Here is a 19,921-nt window from a genome sequence, read left to right as displayed (position 1 = left end):
TGCCTAAACCCAAAGCATAATGAGGCGTTCTGTTGACCTCTAGTGGCGCAATGTAGGGTAAATTGAACCATGGGCCAGGAATTTTATATCAAGCTTGTACAATCATGGGACAGTCAGAAAAAACTTTTTTACACTTGCATTACATTTATGCATATGCCCTTATCCAAAGCGACTTACATGTACCCGTAAAAAAAAAAAAATCATGGATCAAATATTTATGAATGAAAGAAACATCAAAGAGCTTTTCTATGACACTTCGCAATTACTGTATAAGGATTTTAAAAATTTATAAATTCAAACCAATTCTCTACAAAATCATTCAAACACATTATTTTTTTTCAGATTTTCTAAGTTTCCCAGAATCTCTGTATCCTGAGGAACAACAAAAGCTCCATTCTGTTCCACTCTGCGCTAAAAATCAATTTTGGGTCATTTAGACTGCATTAAGTTGCGGGCAGCACTTTACAGATGCTCGTACAGGTTGATAAATAAATGAAAAGGAACCGGTCCTGTTTGTGACCTCAGAGGGGAAGTAGAGTGACTCATTGGCTCTTACGGTCTGTAAAGATGGAAAGATGAAAACAGAAGCTCTCATTTATTCATCCCACCAATAACGAACAAATTATCACTGTTGTTTCAGATGTAATTCCACTGGTTATTGTAATATAGAGCTGCAACATCTGATCGAATAGTCGATAGTATTCGATAATAACAATAGTGCTCAATGCACGTCATTTTCTATTACTTTGGTCTGTGATGTCACCATTGCAAAAGCAAGAACTGTGCAGCGGCATGCCTGCATAATACAGATTACATGATGACGTGAGACAGCGCGATGATTGACAGGACGATGGCGAAGGCAAAGTTATATTTCTTAAGTTAATATAAGTAACTTATCTTTATTGGGAGCAGATGCGCCTGACTTTATAACCACATAATTCACGCTGTTGCAATGGACGGTGGGCTTGTGACATCACAGACCAAACAAATCAATAATGACATTCCACTGTCATTATCGAATATTATCGACTATTCGATTAGTTGTGGCAGCTCTTTATTTAAGTGAGAAATACTTCAAGATCTGACAATATTTCTCATAAAGTGTGAGATGAGTTAGCCAGCCAGCCATGTCCTAAATTCCCTGTTAGGCTGATAGAATTTGGGGAACCATGGGAAGAACTGGTCAACGTCCCTAGTGCATCTCTAAACCGCTATTAAACAGATACAATTCAGGTTGCCTATACGTCCACAGGGCTTCAACTCATGGTGTCTGATCATGTTTGGCACAGCAGTAAAACACCACTGTAATAAGTAACCCTACAATTATTATCCTGATGACTTTCAACCACAGCTATACATCTGGCTTTAGGGGACACGAGTAAAAATAACTCATCCACAGATCCCGTTGGTCAGTGTTTCCAGCCAAAGGGCTTCACCATCTAGATGTGAGAAGATCTTCTTTGGAGTTAGTCAAACCCATGCAATGCAGAAGAGGCCATCAAGCTCCAACATTAATGTGAGACCACCCCAAAATAAAGAAACAATATATCTCACAAATACATAAATCTTCTACATTGTTAATACATAAAGCGCACATCCAGACAACAGACACTCTGCAAAAAAAAAGCACTTAGTAAAAACATCAAGGTCCAATTAGTAGATTAAATCATTGGCATCCTTCAGAAATAATAAAAACTCAAATGTTATTTAGAAAACCAATTTTACCCGAGTGGTGCTAATGTCTCATCTCCTTTACAGCAAAAAAAACATCTAATGTAATCTTCACAGCAAATGCAATATAGAATCCTAACAAACCCTGGAATATGAGATTTGTGTGAAGATAAACTTGCAATCAACACCATGCAAACACTCACTCTTGCATTTTTGTTCTTGTCTGAACAGTGAGTTGGTAAAATCATTCACAAGCGAAATCTGAGAAAGTGTGGGCAACCCGGCAGCTTTCCCACCAGCCCCTGCTTCATAAAAGACAATAAATGCCAGTCCCTATCGAATAACAGAGACATCAAACCGCATTTATACAGTGAGGAAAGCATTCACTCTTATCTTCATCCTGTAAATAACCTTATTCGTCTAATTCAAGATTAACAATAATGCGATTGTGACAGGCAAAAATCAACAAATGCATTTGCACTAAGCATGTGCTCTGGTTCTAATTTAGCAGTCGTTTAAACGAAAATTTTGTAACCGACTAGTCTGAAAAATAAAATGCCCCCGAAGACAGTCCAAAAACGTGCGTGTTTAACGTGCATCGTGTATAAATATGATACATTAATTTAGTCATCATTTGTCATGTTTTTACACATTATACAAAGAAAGACTAGTTGATAATAATGGACAGTGACCTGACAAATCCCATGTTATTTTATACCAAGTTACTTAAGATGCCAAACCAAGTGTTGCTCATGAAAGCTAGGTGAGCGACCTCGCTGACCTACTCAAAATATTTAATTTAAACTTCACCAATAATGCCCAAACCTTTGCATTTGAATATCACAGACAATGTCCAAAACGTTTGATTCGAGAATCACCATCACAGTCCAAAACACTCCATTCGATGATCATTACCACAACACTGTACAAAACACCCCATTCGATGAACATTACCACAACACGGTCCAAAACACTACCTTCAATGATCATTACCACAACATGGTCCAAAAAACTCCATTCGATGATCATTACCACAACACGGTCCAAAACATTCCATTCGATGATCATTACCACAACCAGAGTTGGGTATAACGCGTTACTGTGTAACGCATTACTGTACTCTAATTACTTTTCCTGATAACGCAGTAACGTAACGCTTTACATTTTAAATGTATGTAATTTGATTACAGTTACCAATGACAACAAAATTACGTTACTAGCGTTACAAATTAAGTGTTGAAAAATTAATTAAAATGTATTTTAAAATGACGTTTTGCCATTGCACGGCAACGTCTGCGAGCATGCGCGCAGCGTCAGTTAACGAGCATATGCTTACTCACTCGTCTGAGACGCAAGCAAATGGATGCTATGTGAGCGGTGGTTGATCCTTCAAGTGGAATACAGACAATACATGTCCAAAACCTTGGCATTTCAGAGTGGGCTTTGCGCGATGACATCTGGTCTGCTAGAAGCGGTCGTACAGGTGTGTTTTTAAATCACTAATGTTTTATTTGTTAACATTATTTAACTATGTTATTTTATCATGAGCTCAATGCGTGCACTGCATTAAGTAATCATATGTTTATTTAAACAATTACCAAAAACACTTTTTATTGTTATATTTAACGAACTAACATGAATATTAACATTCTTTAACTTGACCAAAAAGCCCTCGCGAATGCGACGACGTGTTAAAACTATAGTTTCTGTCTCCGCGACCGCGAATGAATGTAGATAGTGTAGCATTCAAGAGAAATGCACAGACACTAGTTTAACTAAACTGCTGGCTTTATTTTAACAGAGCACGCGTAGGACGATGCTCACGCACATCCAGTCGCGCGCCCGCGCCAGAGCGTGCACAACATCATAGCCCAAAACAAAAACAAAAAACCCCTCCCCTCGTTGCACTAACCAATCACATTTCAGGGAATACATGGCAAAGAGAACAGAAACTCAGCGTTAACCCTTACAGAACAGAGTTGTAATAAACATCCAAGAACATCATTTTAAACACTGCTACAATAGATAGATAGATAGATAGATAGATAGATAGATAGATAGATAGATAGATAGATAGATAGATAGATAGATAGATAGATAGATAGATAGATAGATGTTAATGAATGTAGAATGTTTAATGAGAAATGTTAAACATCTGTAACTTATAATAAAAGCTACAAATATTTCTGGATCACTATATGACCAGTAATTTTAGGAGGGGGCAAAATCACACCAAAAATTAGCCTGACGTTGTCATACTCAATTCTAGTCAGAATTTGAGTCTGATACCGCTCCATTGAGCTATAATTATGAGGCGTGTCTCAACCGAAAAATGCCTCTGCACTCAATTGGATAGACCTACGACCAATCAGAGCAACGGGGTGTGAGACGTATGTTGAAATGACGTATTTGCAGCTTGACCGAACTGCTAGTTATTTCGCTACGACACACACTACAAGTCTGAGTTTGCGAACGTACATCAACACCTACTATGTTTACAACATTTCATTTATATCACATTAAGTCATACAGTAAGACTATCTCTTACCATTTGTACATTAGTTGAACTTCATCCACGACGATACCCATTACGTTTGCTTGTTATATCCATCTCGTCGTGCACACCGAGTTGCATCGCCGTGATACCCATTTTAGTTGCTTCTTTAACTTGATCTTTCATAAGTGCGACAACTTTTGTCGAATCCCGTAGGACGGCAAAAACATCAACAAATGCCTTGCTCGCGTTTCTCTGTTCCTCTTTTAAAATCAATGCTCTGTCGATATCTTTTAGAACAGACTCAATGTCAGAGTCCACACATCTGATTTCTACCGCGGCAGCCATTTCGTTGTAAACAACAGATTCAACACACGCGCTCTTTGGTGACGTGGTTGATTTACGTTACTGATCATCTGTCCATCATCATATAAAGCCCGCCCTGACAATTTGATTGGTTCGACCAGCTTTGGGTCGAGCATAGTAGCAACTCAACGGTGAAACTCCAGACCGATCTTCCCGTTCCTCAAAATGTTGTGGGCGGGGCTAAGATCGGCTGGCACCCAGGCTAACCAAAAATAGCTTTAAGCATTCAAATATGCACTGTAATCATTACTGTTTTCAAATGTTACAAGAAACATTTTCACATTAACACTGCGTTTGGGTTTATCTGTCCTTGTTTCTGACAGTTTCACTTTGTAGTTTTTTACATTTGATGTTGTCAAAGTAACTTACAAGTAAAGTAATTAGTAATTAGATTACTTTTTGCATGTAGTAATCAGTAATGTAATCAAATTACAATTTTAAAGTAGTAATTAGTAATTTGTAGTGGATTACTTTTTTTGAGTAACTTACCCAACACTGACCACAACACAGTCCAAAACATTTCATTCGATGATCATTACCACAACACAGTCTAAAACATTTCATTCGATGATCATTACCACAACACGGTCCAAAACACTCGATTCGATCATTACCACAACATTGTCCAAAACACTTGATTCAAACATCAACAACACTGTCCAAAACCTTTGATTAGATCATCACCACAACACTGTCCAAAACATTTGATTAGAACTTCAACAACACTGTCCAAAACACTCGATTCGGATATCACCAACATTATCCAAAACACTTGATTTAATCATTACCACAACAACATTGTCCAAACACTTGATTTGATCATTACCAACACTGTCCAAAACATTTGATACGAACATCAACAACTATGCCAAAAAATGTATAAGCATCTCAGTAGATGCCTAAAACAATTAATTTAAACATCATCGACAATGTGATGCGTCAAAACACAGACGATGCCCCAACCTTTTGATACGAACATCACCAATGATGCCCAAACAGTTCAATACAAATATCAACAACTATGGCCAAAATATTCAATTCCAATATTGTCAACATTTGACAATATTTGATTCTAACATCATCAACGATGCCTAAAAAGTTTGATTCGAAAATCACCAACGATGCCCAAAACGTATGTAGGCAGCTCACAAAATGTAGTTAAAATGCATGGGATTCGTTTCCGCTAACCCTATGCATCCGTTTCACCGGACAGCAACTCTATTCTTTACCGACAACGGTATGAGTTACCCCTATGAAATAAATAAACAAATCTTCAAACCAAGCACAACTAAGTTGCATACACACCTGAGTGTTGGGTGAAGATATTAACCGCAGGATCCGTCATGATGTTAGCAGCGGCTGCAGACGCAGCGGTTCTGCCCGGTGGAGTACCGGGGATGCCGCAGTCTCGCGGTCTCCTCCCGGAGCCGCCGGCTCGGTTCGCTTTAACCTGCTGCAGCTGCTGTTGTCCCTGCGGTGGGGTCTGTATCCCCGCGGAAGCCGCTTCTCCCACGCGGCCTACCTGTTGTCCCATCCTGCGAGTGTTCTGGGTGGGCAAATAACACAGATCCGTGGAAAGACCCGCCGTCCGTTTGGATCGCTCACATCCCCCAACGATACCGCGGTACGACGGTCTGATCCGCTCGGGATGATGGTCTTCCTCTTCTCGATCACCCCTCCTCTACCGGACCGGACCGAGGTCCGCTAGCTTAGCTTAGCACTCTGTGTGTGTATGTGTGAGAACCCACCCACCACCAAACGGCTCGCAAACAAATCGTCAAGTTCTGCAAAACGGCACCGGACGAGCAGCTGCGTTGAACGGGAATGTACGATCCTCTGGCCCCCCGGGACTGTTTGCTTTAAAGCGGACCCGTTTGGGGTCGTATCGTTCTGCTCCAGCCGCTGCGCGCCCCCTCCGCCGCCGCCATCTTTACCGCAGAATCAGTGGCGTGCGCTTACGATCCAGTGACGGAGAACGCGCAGCGCATCATCGCAGTGATGCAAAAGATCCGATTCACCAAATCACTGCCTCCGTCACGTGCGCATAGGATGTTTTGACGTAACGTTAGGACGCATATAAATTGTGGAGGGGGTTATTTTATTATTTTACTCGCTTGTTTTTTTCCGTGTATATTTGTAATCGCACAAATGTATTTCTAAAGCATATATAACGCAATATTGCGAAGCGTGCTACATTTAACAAAACTAAATTTCTATGCGTTACGTGTAAAATAATTGAGAAAATAATACATACAATTATGCATGAGGAAATAATATCCCAACGGTTTTTATGATATCTTAAATATGAAGTTGAGATAAAACAGGAACAAGTGGGAACAAGAACTTTTTTTTTGTAATGAGATAAAACATAGTTTGTTATGAAGCAGTCTGTATCTGTTTATTGTACAATGCAGAACTTAGTATGAGGAAACTGAAAATATAATTATGTATTTCAGGCTTTGCATGCATGCAACCTACTTTATTACCAAAAATACAAATTGATTTGTTCCTCAAAACCTTATGAACATTTATTAAACATGTGGTGGCGCTCAATCTGTGATGCATTGCATTTTGTGGCAATCATGTAATGCACAAAAAAAAAACATAATAAACTATTCCGTTAAATTGTGTTTATTTGTCTTTTATAGGCATGTTGTGCATGAAACATTTCAAAACAGTCCCCAGGTTTAGAAAATATGGCATCTGTTAGAAAACATTGATACGTTTTGTCACAAAAATTACAATAGACTATTCTGTAAATTATAATAAAGTATTTACATAACCCGTGCCATTTAGGAAAGGTAAATACCATTACAGACACACTCCTTACATTCAATTCTCTATCACCACCTGCCGGTCATCACAGGTATTACAGTCACGCAGTATTTCAGAAATGTTTTTACCTTGTAACTGGAAAAAATATTTACTCGAAAACCATTGCATTAACAAATGACATTCAAACGTCTTAGATGACAACAAATTTAGTGAAACCCCTGTATGGTCCAAGACAAGTAGTGTAAAAACATAGATTACTTGAGTGCAGCCAGCTGCAACACCTCAACAAGTAGAAATACATCATATCCTACTGTGCAATAAATAAGTATACAGAAATATTTCACCAGGCTTGTTAAACTCATCAAACTTTAAAATGACCAAAGTAAATATCATTGACACTTTAAAAATACTTCTGCTCTTTAAAATGGCATTCCCTCCATCAAAATCTCCAAGGTCATTTGAAAGACAATGTTTGTGCTTCACGGCAGTATGGAATAAAATAGGAATCTGCTAGAGTTTTAGCAGCTTTGTTTACGTTGCAAAATGTTGTGTAGTTCAAGTCAAAACCAGTCAAAAGGCTAACATCTCATCTATAACCTCAGTATTGTCTTCCGCATTAATATACATTGTATTCTTTCAATATTTAACACCAATATCAAATTATAAGAATACAGTGATATGACTTGAGAGATAATGTGACCTCAACCTAATAATATCACAAATGCTTTAAAAATACAATCCATTTCAGCCAGCTCATGATCATAATCATAACAAAGTGTCGAACCATTAAATATTCATGAGGGACATTGTTAACTTACAAAAATATTGTTAATTCAGATCTCAACACATAAAATAGCCTAGGCCTCTGTGTACAATAAAATAGTCACTTTGATTTTGGTCTTTGTGCAATGTTTTAAACAACTCAAGAACAGGTTGACCTCCTCTCCTTTTCTCCAATTAATATCCCGTTTAATTGGCTGGGGGTGTGGCTTAGTTAGCATCCACAGCAGTGTTAGACTGTGGATAACACGTCCAGGATCGTGGCTTCAGCAAGTCAATAAAAGAGGGCTGTAGGAATGAAAAGGAAAGCATAAATATACACAATAAATGAATACATCCAAAACAAGTAATTCCTCACCCATTAGACGCCAGCAAATTGTTTACCTCTTTTATAGGGCAGTAACGTTGTGCGTACCACTCCTGAGAGTAAAGGCAGGTGAGAACTCCCTGACCCAAGAACAGTGACGTCCACATAACTACATTCCAGATTGGCCCTTTTCTCCGGTCATGAAGGACAAAGTTAAACACCACTGGGAGAAAACATCAAGAGAGACAAATAAGAGTGAAGTACAGATTTTTGAATCCAGTGGCGGCCGGTGACTTCTTTTTCGAGGGCGCACGATGCGAAGCTCTTCACAACATGTATGTAGCCCGTCATGGGTGTGGCTCGTCATTTCAAAGTATGTGTTCGGCGCGTCATGTGAACCATGTGCATTATGTGTCTTGTCAAAATAAGTGCCTGCTGCAGGTGCGTCTAAAGGGTTTATGATAAAAGAGACCCTAGTGTGTGCCAGATATTCTCATGTGTAATCAGAGTAATCAAAGTTAATGTCTTGCGAGTATTTTGTGAACATGAGCGTCTTCTTTATCATAAACCCCTTCTACGCATGTGCAGCAGGCACGTATTTTGACAAGATGCATGATGCACATGGTTCACATGATGCAACAAACACATATTTTAACATGACGAGCAACACACATGACATTTCAAAACATATTTTGAATTCACGCCCCTCGGAAGAAAAGTCACCGGCCACTGGTATTGACAAGTGATGAAAAAGGTAAGTACCCTGTACCTTAAAATTTGCTGGAAATGCTGGAAATAAAACACCCTAATGCTGCGTTCACACCAAACACGAATAGAGCGTATGGCGCAAATGATTTCAATGTTAAGTCAATGTAAAGACGCATTTACGCACGTCTCGCGACTCGAATGAAGCATTTAGCACGGTAGACGCAAATTTGCCTCTAGTTCACGAATTTGACGCCCGAGTTGAAAATTTTTTACTTTAGCGTCAATTCGCGTTGCGTTAACCAACCGAAGCCTGCTTGCAGCTGTGGTGGCAGGCCTGCCCGGAGTCATTTATTCAACATGGAGGAACAACTGATATTGTCAGTGAGCAGTCACTCAGAGTTATATGACATGAGTTCATATTTCTATAAAGACAGGAAATGATGAAACTCGCCAAACTGGGAACGCCTCCGGAGGCATCAGGCATCTTGCAAACAGACAACCGCCTAGCACTTGCCCCTCCCACAAGAAGCAGATTTCGCCTCGAACGTGCGTCAAATTCGCTTCAAATGCTTGCTTTTTACGCTCGTCTATTTCGCTCTAGACGCGTGAATGCATTCAAAATGTTCAAGTTGCAAACTAGACAAGGTAGACGCGAATTTAACGCTCTATTCGCGTTTTGTGTGAACGCAGCATAAGGGGCCGATCCCACAGAACGGGTTTATTTATTTTGAATGATTTTCTATAAGGCGTTATGCACACTGTTTATCAGCAGCGAACGTTTTGACCGCACCACCCATTTTTAAAGGAGCGCTCCGAGGGGAAAAGTTTACAGTTAATAGCAAAAGAGCACTCACACTATAATTTTTGATTGACAGGACAGCTGTCTTGGTGGTTGCCTAGCAACAAAAAAAGCCACGCCGCACTTCATGTCTTTGAAGTGCCCAAAAAAGCCATTTACTGTGTTCGGTGTGATCGGCCCCTAAGGTGGTTAGGTAGTTTCCAGTCTGGCCCAACTGGTAAAGCTGCTCTATTTTGCACTAGCTACTGTAAACTAACCACTTGAGACCAGTAAACAACTTTAAAATGGTTTAGACTATTTGGCTAGCTGTGATATATGTCAATTTCTTTTAGTGAGTGAGGTTCTTACTTCCGAAGCACATGAAGATGCAGAACAGGACAGGGTAGAAAAAGCCAAAACAGATGGCCAGTACATACTCGTGTACTACAGCAGACACCGTGAAGACGAGCAACATGGCCGCTGCCCGGAAACGCTTCTGTGTCATCTGCAGAAGTGGAAGATTTGGTTTGGTTAGCTTGATGTAAGATTTTATCAAAATGAATTTGATTTGACAATGAAAATAACAAGCACAGCACAGGAAGACTCTCACACATGAACAAATTAATTCCCAGTTGATTACTTGATACCTGGGGTCGCATCTATAAAACGTGTGCATGGGATCCTTACTAAAAGTCTACGTACACACAAAAGCCAAAAATTGCATACGTCAACAAATATTAAAACTTGTAATGTTTCCTTTATAAATCACAGATCACCTGCAAGTGTGCGTACATGAATCATCCTCAGATCCCACCCTGCAAGCCCATTCTGCCATTAAGTTCTTATTTTTTATAGATCACAACCTTTGCGTGGGAACTGGTGTATGCATGTTTCCAGCCCCATTTTGTGCGTACGCACGCTTTATAAATTGACCCCGGGATTGAACAGATATCAGGTGATTGATCAGTACAACTAACTAACAGATACAGTACTGTACATACATTTTCATCAGATGACTTACCCACAGGAAGTCCCTGTAAACATAGTAATACAACCAGTCGTGTACTACAACATTCCAAGTACGGTAATAGTTGGCGAATGAAGTGGAGTTCCACCAATCCTAAAGGAAAAGCATATTTTCAGCAACCACTCACGTAATAGGAACATAATTCAACACATCTATTGCTCTAAATAAAAGCAAAGATAATATGAATGCGTCACACCTTATAAAACATTCTGTCTCCAAATCGTAGCATCTCTGCAAATGCATTGAGCCAGCAGTGTAAAAAGGCAAAGAAAGCCAGAAAGAGAACCAGTACACCTGCAGAAATCACATCACACAAACATCTTCATTTTCTGTTTTCTTTTTATATACTCTCATATTAATCCACAAACTTTTCTATGACATCTGAAAATTGTAGGAAGGAACGCAAGTTAAATGTGGTAACGGTGTACCTGGCAATATAGAGTTGAAGACACACAACACCATGACCCTCAGGTCAAAGAGTTGCATGCTGATGTTATGAAACTGAGGAATGCACAGCCGCACAAATACATAATAGGCATAAAACAAACAACCCAGAACCTAGAATGACAGAAAAACATTATATTAAGAATGTATTTTAATATATAATATGTGTGACCCTGTTTGTGAAATCCAGGCTAAAGTCTCATATTTTGATTTTAATCTTAACATGACTTTACTCAGTCAATACTAAAGATATTAAGGTTATATTTTCACACAATGTTATTTACATTACGTAGGATGATTTTATGTAGGAAACAGTAAAATGACTTTAGCTGGGTTTTTACAGACTGGGTCACTTATTTAAAAAGTGTTAATTACAGCCTTATTTGAAAAATGAATGCTTTTAAAGGGCAAACCTGTGCGAACTTTGTAGCCACATAGCCCCACCGTATATATGGATTTCTACAAGAACAAAACAGGTTCTCTTAACATGAAGATGAAATCAAAATGGACCCAATATAATGTATGTTTAGGTATCTTTCCAAACATAAATATGTTTATATTCATAATTTTTCATCAGAAAAAGAGGTCTTCAGGACTAGGCCTACATATATCAAACTAAGACTGGATTTACATACTTTTGTTATGATGGTGACATTACAGATACAGATTGTATATACAGATACATACTATTAACATACTACATAACATTTTACATTTACTGAATAGATTTTAATGGGGAAATTTTTATCAAGTTTTTGTCATTTCTATTATTAGCTTATTAATGAATTTTTGTTGATCCCTGATTTAATTTTTCCAAAAAGTATTTTGAATTCAAACACCCACAAATATCACCATGAACCCCCTGTTATAAACCTGTGATCTAAAATATAATGACTTTGTGTTTGCTGGTGTTGCAAAAAGCATTTCATGTTAACTTTATATAATTAATATAATAAAGAACTCCAAAAATAAAATCTAATTAAATAGACATCTAAAATATATATTTAATATTCTTAAAGGGGACATATCATGAAAATCTGACTTTTCCATGTTTAAGCGCTATCATTGGGTCCCCAGTGCTTCTATCAACCTAGAAAATGTAAAAAAGATTAACCCAGTAACTTAATTTTGGTAAACCATTCTCTGCAAGCATGTGAAAAAATAGGTCATCGAAATTTGTCTCCCCTTGTGATGTCAAAAATAATCTAATCTGCACTATCCAACCACGGCACTGCCATTTAGTACAGAGATCAGATCATTTGCATTTTAAGGTGAGACACCCAAAAATGGCACATTTTTGCACACATCTATAAAGTGGCAATTTTAACATGCTATCTTAAATTATCTATATGGTATTTTGAACTAAAATTTCACATATGTACACTGGGGACACCAAAGATTTATTTTACATCTTAAAAAAGTCCTCTTTTGAACTGTCCCCTTTAAGACCAGCAGATTTAAGATCTTACCTTGGATAGTTGTCTCTGTATATTAGGGTGGGGGCAAACAGAAAATAAATGTACTGGTTTAGATGAGGCACAGCTACTAAATCTGCAAAAATAAAAAGAGATTGTAAGTGTTTATTTATTTGATCTTATGGCATCTAATTGAAGATCTTACCTGTTTTGTTTCGTTCTGAGGACAGTACTCTTGGCACATTTTCTCGGATGAAGGAGTGAGTCTTCATTATAAATCTAACCTGTTTACAACAATTACATTTTTATCAATGAAATAATTTGAATTATGTTTACTATTGCATTGCTAGGTTCCTATTTCAAAGTATGGTGAGCCTTTTCTTTAACTGTTCTGTAATAAATGATTCATAGCACAAACATGCCTGAGTTACTGAGCAATTGCTTTAAAGGGATAATTCACCCAAAAATAAAAATTATGTCATCATTTACTCACTCTTATGTTGTTACAAACCTGTATAAATTTCTTTGTTCTGACTAACACGAAGGAAGATATTTTGAGGAATGTTTGTAACCAACCTGTGGTGGACCCCTTTCACTTCCATAGTATTATTTTACCTTACTATGAAAGTGAATGGGGTCCCCCAAACATTCCTCAAAATATCTTCCTTCGTGTTAGTCAGAACAAAGAAATTTATACAGGTTTGTAACAACATAAGAGTGAGTAAATGATGACATAATTTTCATTTTTGGGTGAACTATCCCTTTAATAACACAAATAAATCCACTTGTAAACATTTGAAATCAAGCTTATTCTTTACACCTTTAATCAGTTTATCAGTAAAATTATAACTAAAATCTTCACGTATAATTTGCTTTTCTAGATACTAATAAGAACAAATTTACATAAACATCTCCATGGAAAATACAGACGCACAATGTGGCAAACAGAGCAAATAAAAGCACCTGTTGCCATGGTGACGGAGTACCTGCTCTAGAATGAGAATGAAGCATGATGCAGGGGGAAGGCTGTTTTTCAGCACCACATATGTGGGCATCAATCCCAAACACAGCCCCTGATAGAGCAGCAGAACGAAGCCAGCCAATACCGTCCACAGGGTTCCATGGTTTGATGTCGTGTAGACGCTGGCCCAGCCACTCAACAGTACAAAAGGAACCACAAGGGCAGAAAGGAACATACACATCCATGTGACAACCACTAGAGGGAACTGGCCAAATGCATACACCAACAAGTCAAACTCGAGCACCAATCTAAAGCAAGCAGGACAGAATACAACAGTGACATAAATAAAAAGTGCAATGCTTTTTTCCTATGTCTCGTATTTCTGCTAAAATGTTTGTGTGAAGCAAAATTGTGTTATTTTGGTTAGTGCTATAAAAACCATACATAAAATTAAAATGAATAAATACATGAGGCAGTGATAGCTCAGCACTTGTTAAAAGATTATTCAATTTTCTTAAAACAAAATCCAGATAATTTACTCACCACCATTTCATCTAAAATGTTGATGTCTTTCTTTGTTCAGTCGAGAAGAAATTATGTTTTTTGAGGGAAACATTCCAGGATTTTTCTCATTTTAATGGACTTTAATGGACCCCAACACTTAACAGTTTTAATGCAGTTTAAAATTGCAGTTTCAAAGGACTCTAAACGATCCCAAATGAGGCATAAGGGTCTTATCTAGCGTAACGATTGTAATTTTTGACAAGAAAAATAAAAAATATGCACTTTTAATCCACCACTTCTCGTCTATCTCCGGTCCTGTGAGGCGCCAGCGTGACCTCACGTATTTGCATAATGACGTCGAAAGGGCACGTGTTACATATATGAAACGGACCATATTAACTCTTTCCCCGCCATTGACGAGATATGTCGTCAATCAAGAGAAAACGCTTCCCCGCCAATGACGAGTTTTTCCGTCTTTCCGCAATACCGCTATTATCCACTAGGTGGCAACTTTTTAAACTTTAAAAAAAAAATTTAAACTGCATTAAAAGTGTTACGTGTTGGGGTCCATTAAAGTCCATTAAAATGAGAAAAATCCTGGAATGTTTTCCTCAAAAAACATAATTTCTTCTCGACTGGACAAAGAAAGACATCAAAATTTTGGATGACATGGTGGTGAGTAAATTATCTGGATTTTTTTAAAGAAAATGGACTAATCCTTTAAGAGAAACAAGTGGGACATAATTAAACTGAAACCCTTATCACACCTGACTCAGTCAGGTCTCACCTAACTAACCATCACAATGTTTGGTTAGATAATAACTGTTCTGACCTGCCCTGATCGATGAAGTCCACGATGAGAGTGCTGAAGATGAAGAGGAGGAGAAGAGCAATAAACATGTGATAGATGGTACGGATGTGGTTCACCTCGAACAGATCACTGCAGAACAAAAACATGGTTTGATAAGCATTTAAATATTCATATGCAGTACATAAACAGATGCGCCAAATCACATTTCCATCCATAAATAATATTATTACAAAAGGGGATTTTTTTAAAGGTCAGCTGATCAAATTAAATCCATGTCATATTTTAGAAACAAATCTTGGATTTCACTTATATTTTAGTACAGACTCTTATCAGTATGACTTACTCTAAAAGTGATCGTCGAATCACAAACTGCTTGCTTTGGCTCTGAGATGTTTGCGGGTGCCTGCGGGGCCAGAGAGAGGAAGATTAAAGAGATTTACAAAGAGCATAGCTGAGCTATAAAGTCAGCTGTGCTACTGAGAGATTTCAGTACCTGTGTTTACTTCTCTCCTTATCTGACAGATGAAAGACTGTGTTGACATTGGATGAACTCAGACCGGCAGACTCCTCAATCAGATTGTCCATAAACTCATTAACCTGAGTGTCAAACTGACGCATCAGATCAGCCTTCAAATGCTGAAAAAACAGCAACGATAGGTTAGGATCTGATAAATATGTCACAAAGTACCCACCAACCATTAACTTGTAACAACTTTTTTCATTTTTATGCATTATGGTTTTATCCAAAGCGACTTACAGTTATTATCTCAGTATAGCAACATTACACACTAATTAAAGTTAAAAAATGGGATCAGGAAGAACGTGACCTTTAATCTTACCTATACATTTAACCATACTAAAGATGCAATACTTCTTTTGCCTTGTGTAAAAGACCTGGATTTACATTTAAAGTATGTAAAAGTCTTTGAAAAGTATATTTGATTTTAGTGAGTGCAGTGTATGTACAGTAGAAGTTTATGATGAATTTGACAGATTGTACTTTGAAGCGTCACACACAAGGACGTCATATTTTTCCAGTTTGTTGCTAAAGATCCTCATGAGACTCCGGCTGAGAAACCACATCCTTTTTTTATCTAGCTAGACTTCCTGTACAAGCACTTTCTCAATGCAGGGATATAAGTTGATCTGTTATAAACAAAGTAAAGATAGTCCCAGTTTTCCTGACTCAGTTTTCATTGCATGATCCTTTACTTTAAGGTATGAACCACTGTATGATCTCTTCTTGATTTCTTAAGATGTAAAAAAATTGTTGTCTGAATTTACCTGCATTTACCTAACCCCAAGAAAATTATAATATTTATTAAATTTTAATAATAAGATATAATATTTGTAATTAAAAAATATATTTGTGACCTCAATGTGAGGTCACATTGATGATGCCCCGCCTACTTACAGTCCTGCATTACCATAATTTCCACCCTCAGCAAGTTGTACTCTGTCCACTAGATACTATTGTCTCAGACTGTATTATTCAGATCTATTTAAACTGAAAGCGACTGTATGTTTGTAAGGAAGTGAGGAGTTGTAGCTCATTTGCATTTAAAGGTACAGACATTAAAACAGCGCACCTTTGCTCCCACTCAAATAAGGGCATTTTGGACATGCTATAATAAATGATCTGTGGGGTATTTTGAGCTGAAACTTCACAGACACATTCTAAACACACCTGAGACTTATATTACATCTTGTAAAAAGGCCATAATATGTGACCTTAAAAATATATCAGTGCCATTGTTTTGTCTCAAAATGCACAACAGTAATGTTGCTTTGTAAGGCCAAATCCTGGCTGAAGATAAACCCTGTCTGCCCCATAATGTTTTTGGGATTACTTTTGACAATTCAAAGACTTTCAATGTAACATTTTTTTAATTTTTGCATTTTTATCAAGATTTTTGAAGATTTCTTCAATATCCGACATGATTATTTGTCATTGATCATGAAAATTACTCAGATGTTTTAAAGGATTAGTCCATTTTCTTAAAATAAAATCCAGATAATTTCCTCACCACCACGTCAACCAAAATGTTGATGTCTTTCTTTGTTCAGTCGAGAAGAATTAAGTTTTTTGAGGAAAAAATTCCAGGATTTTTCTCATTTTAATGGACTTTAATGGACCCCAACACTTAACAGTTTTAATGCAGTTTAAAATTGCAGTTTCAAAGGACTATAAATGATCTCAAACGAGGCACAAGGGTCTTATCTAGCGAAACGATTGTCATTTTTGGCAAGAAAAATGAAAAATAGACACTTTTAAACCACAAATTCTCGTCTTCCTCCGGTTGTGTGACACGCCAGCGCGACCTCAAGCAATACGTCATCACATCACGAGGTCACGGATGATGTATGCGAAACTACACCCCAGTGTTTACAAGTGTGGAGAAAGAGGACCGTTCCGACGTTGTTGTATGTCGAATGATACTAATTAGTGTGTTGTTTAAAATGGTCCGCAAATGTGCGTTTCATATATATAACACGTGACCTTTCCACTTCGTTACGCAATTACATGAAGTCGCGCTGGCGCATCACAGGACCGGAGGAAGACGAGAAGTTGTGGTTTAAAAGTGCATATTTTTTATTTTTCTTGCCAAAAATGACAATCATTTTGCTACATAATACCCTTATGCCTAGTATGAGATCGTTAAGAGTCCTTTGAAACTGGAATTTTAAACTGCATTAAAACTGTTAAGTGTTGGGGTCCATTCAAATGAGAAAAATCCTGGAATGTTTTTCTCAAAAAACATAGTTTCTTCTCGACCGAACAAAGAAAGACATCAACATTTTGGATGACATGGTGGTGAGTAAATTATCTGGATTTTTTTTAAGAAAATTGACTAATCCTTTAAACATTAACAGAGACTGTGCTCGAAAGCAAAATCTCTGATAAAGGCCATCTGACAAGATTAACTGATGAATGAGATTTGACAGTATCTATCTCTTCAGATAAACCAGCACAAAGCAGGACAAACATTTAGTGTTGCAAAACTTATCATGACAGCGATTCAATAAAAAATATAAATCTCTTTAAAATCTGTATTTTTGTACCTCAGCTTTCTTCTTCAACTGTAGTTTCCTGCTTATAATCTGCTCCACTTCCACAGGTCCTGAAAGAAGACATTAATATTTATGAGAACCTGTTTGAAAAATATTGATATGCAACATATGCAATGCACACGACCCCACACATTGTAAACAATAACAGACAGTGATTTTTATTTTTATTTTCATTCATATAAAACAATACGCCCTAACAAATGGGTGTTCCATCCTAATCTGTGTAATCACATCTAAATACAGTTAGATAAAGGTCATGTTGTACACTCTAAAAAAACAAACGGTGCTATATAGCACCAAAACAATTGCTTTGGATCGTAACGATAGAAGAACCATTTTAGTGCCATATAGCACCGGTGAAGAACCAGTGAAGCACCAGTGAAGCACCAGTGTAGAACCATATAGGGGCCATATAGCACCACATATGGTTCTACATAGCACTATATGGTTCTACACAGGTGCTTCACTGGTGCTTCACTGGTGCTTCACTGGTTCTTCACCGGTGCTATATGGCACTAAAAATGGTTCTTCTATCGTTACGATCCAAAGCAACTGTTTTGGTGCTATATAGCACCGTTTGTTTTTTAGAGTGTACTATAGCACTGCTGACTTTTGACTCACAACTAATATTTAACTAATCCAACATAATGCAATCAGAATGCTTGCATCCATTACAGGACAACCATGAGGAAAGAGGAGATTACAATAAGTTGTATTTGTAACAAGGACGTATCATAATGTTACTAAAGTTACGGTTTATCTATTTAGATCCAAGTCTATTTACATCCGAAACTATTCTAAGAAAAATATTTTGTCAAAGCCATATAATGACATCTAACACAAATGACTAATTGGTGTTATTCACAAGTTGAGCAATCATTCAGGGTAAACAGGCATAATTGCAGGGGTGAAAGTTCAATGCCCTAAAATAGACCTCACAGAATAAGCCTGACCCTTTAATAACACAATTTGAAGTTCCACTTCAAAATGAAATAAAATAATAATATTTGAAAATAGATTTAAACATATTCAATTACTTTTAACTTCTTTAATGACCATAAGAGAAGATTTCCTCTTACCATTACTGGGACAGGGGGACTCTCCTGTGGCTCTTTCGGACCCTCTGCTGTCCTGCTCTGATGATGGAGACTTTTGTGAAGCTTTGCGGCTCCACGGGCCACCTTTCCCCTCATTCACCATAATGACCCTGAATCCAAAACAATGATCATTTTTTACCAATTTCAACTTAAAAAATAGACAGTACTTATTTCAACTAACTGACCTAAAAAGTAGTTATGTAAAACATAATTGCTTTAACTTATGGATCACAACATGAAAATAGATTCATGGGAATTACTGTATGTGAATACTTTTACAAATAGCAACAGGCATTCACCTATAAGAAACGTAACATATAAACACAAAAACACTGTGCTGTATACTTCTAATGAGAAAATTTGATGCTTGATGCTTTCTTCGGCATTTGGAATTAACATGTGCAATGGTCAAATATATATTATAGTCAAATAATCTAGTGACATGCGTTCACTAACCAGGAAATCTTAGTTGACGTATATTTTAGGTAAGACAAAAAACAGTAATACGACTTACTTCCTGTTTTCCTCCAAAATACGTCCGTGTTTGACAGATAGTTGAGGTTTTGAGGACAGTAAATATCCAGTAAATACAAACACTCCCCTTATTGTGTGATTGAATGAGTTAAACGTGACAGCAGCAGCCGTCTGAAACAACAAGCGCCTTCCTCTGCCGGGTGGGCGGAGTCTGTTCCAGAACACAATCTGATTGGC

At 37.5% G+C, this 19,921-nt stretch overlaps 2 protein-coding genes across 2 annotated transcripts in view; both read right to left on the bottom strand.

Annotated features, from left to right (window-relative positions):
• Positions 1 to 6,544, bottom strand: part of abl2 (c-abl oncogene 2, non-receptor tyrosine kinase) — a 30,549-nt gene extending 24,005 nt beyond the window's left edge. The window contains exon 1 of the mRNA XM_065248457.2: positions 5,837 to 6,544. Coding sequence (XP_065104529.1) covers positions 5,837 to 6,065 — 229 coding nt within the window. The 5' untranslated portion in view covers positions 6,066 to 6,544. The remainder of the gene's footprint in view (positions 1 to 5,836) is intronic.
• Positions 6,545 to 7,146: 602 nt separating this feature from the next.
• On the bottom strand, positions 7,147 to 19,873 carry soat1 (sterol O-acyltransferase 1). Its single transcript, XM_065248456.2, has 16 exons — positions 19,725 to 19,873; positions 19,193 to 19,320; positions 18,105 to 18,163; positions 15,535 to 15,677; positions 15,385 to 15,444; positions 15,063 to 15,170; positions 13,752 to 14,034; positions 12,971 to 13,049; positions 12,820 to 12,901; positions 11,764 to 11,809; positions 11,335 to 11,464; positions 11,103 to 11,200; positions 10,901 to 10,999; positions 10,249 to 10,384; positions 8,471 to 8,616; positions 7,147 to 8,374 (listed from the first exon to the last, which is right to left on the bottom strand). Exons 2-16 carry the CDS (start codon positions 19,311 to 19,313, stop codon positions 8,297 to 8,299), a joined length of 1,668 nt encoding a protein of 555 aa, XP_065104528.1. The 5' UTR covers positions 19,314 to 19,320; positions 19,725 to 19,873; the 3' UTR covers positions 7,147 to 8,296.
• Between the last annotated feature and the right edge of the window lie 48 nt (positions 19,874 to 19,921).

Source organism: Paramisgurnus dabryanus, chromosome 11, assembly GCF_030506205.2.
Source record: "Paramisgurnus dabryanus chromosome 11, PD_genome_1.1, whole genome shotgun sequence".
Taxonomy (NCBI): Eukaryota; Metazoa; Chordata; class Actinopteri; order Cypriniformes; family Cobitidae; genus Paramisgurnus; species Paramisgurnus dabryanus.
Note: the sequence above shows the minus strand (reverse complement) of the source record. Positions and strands in the feature narration are given on the sequence as shown.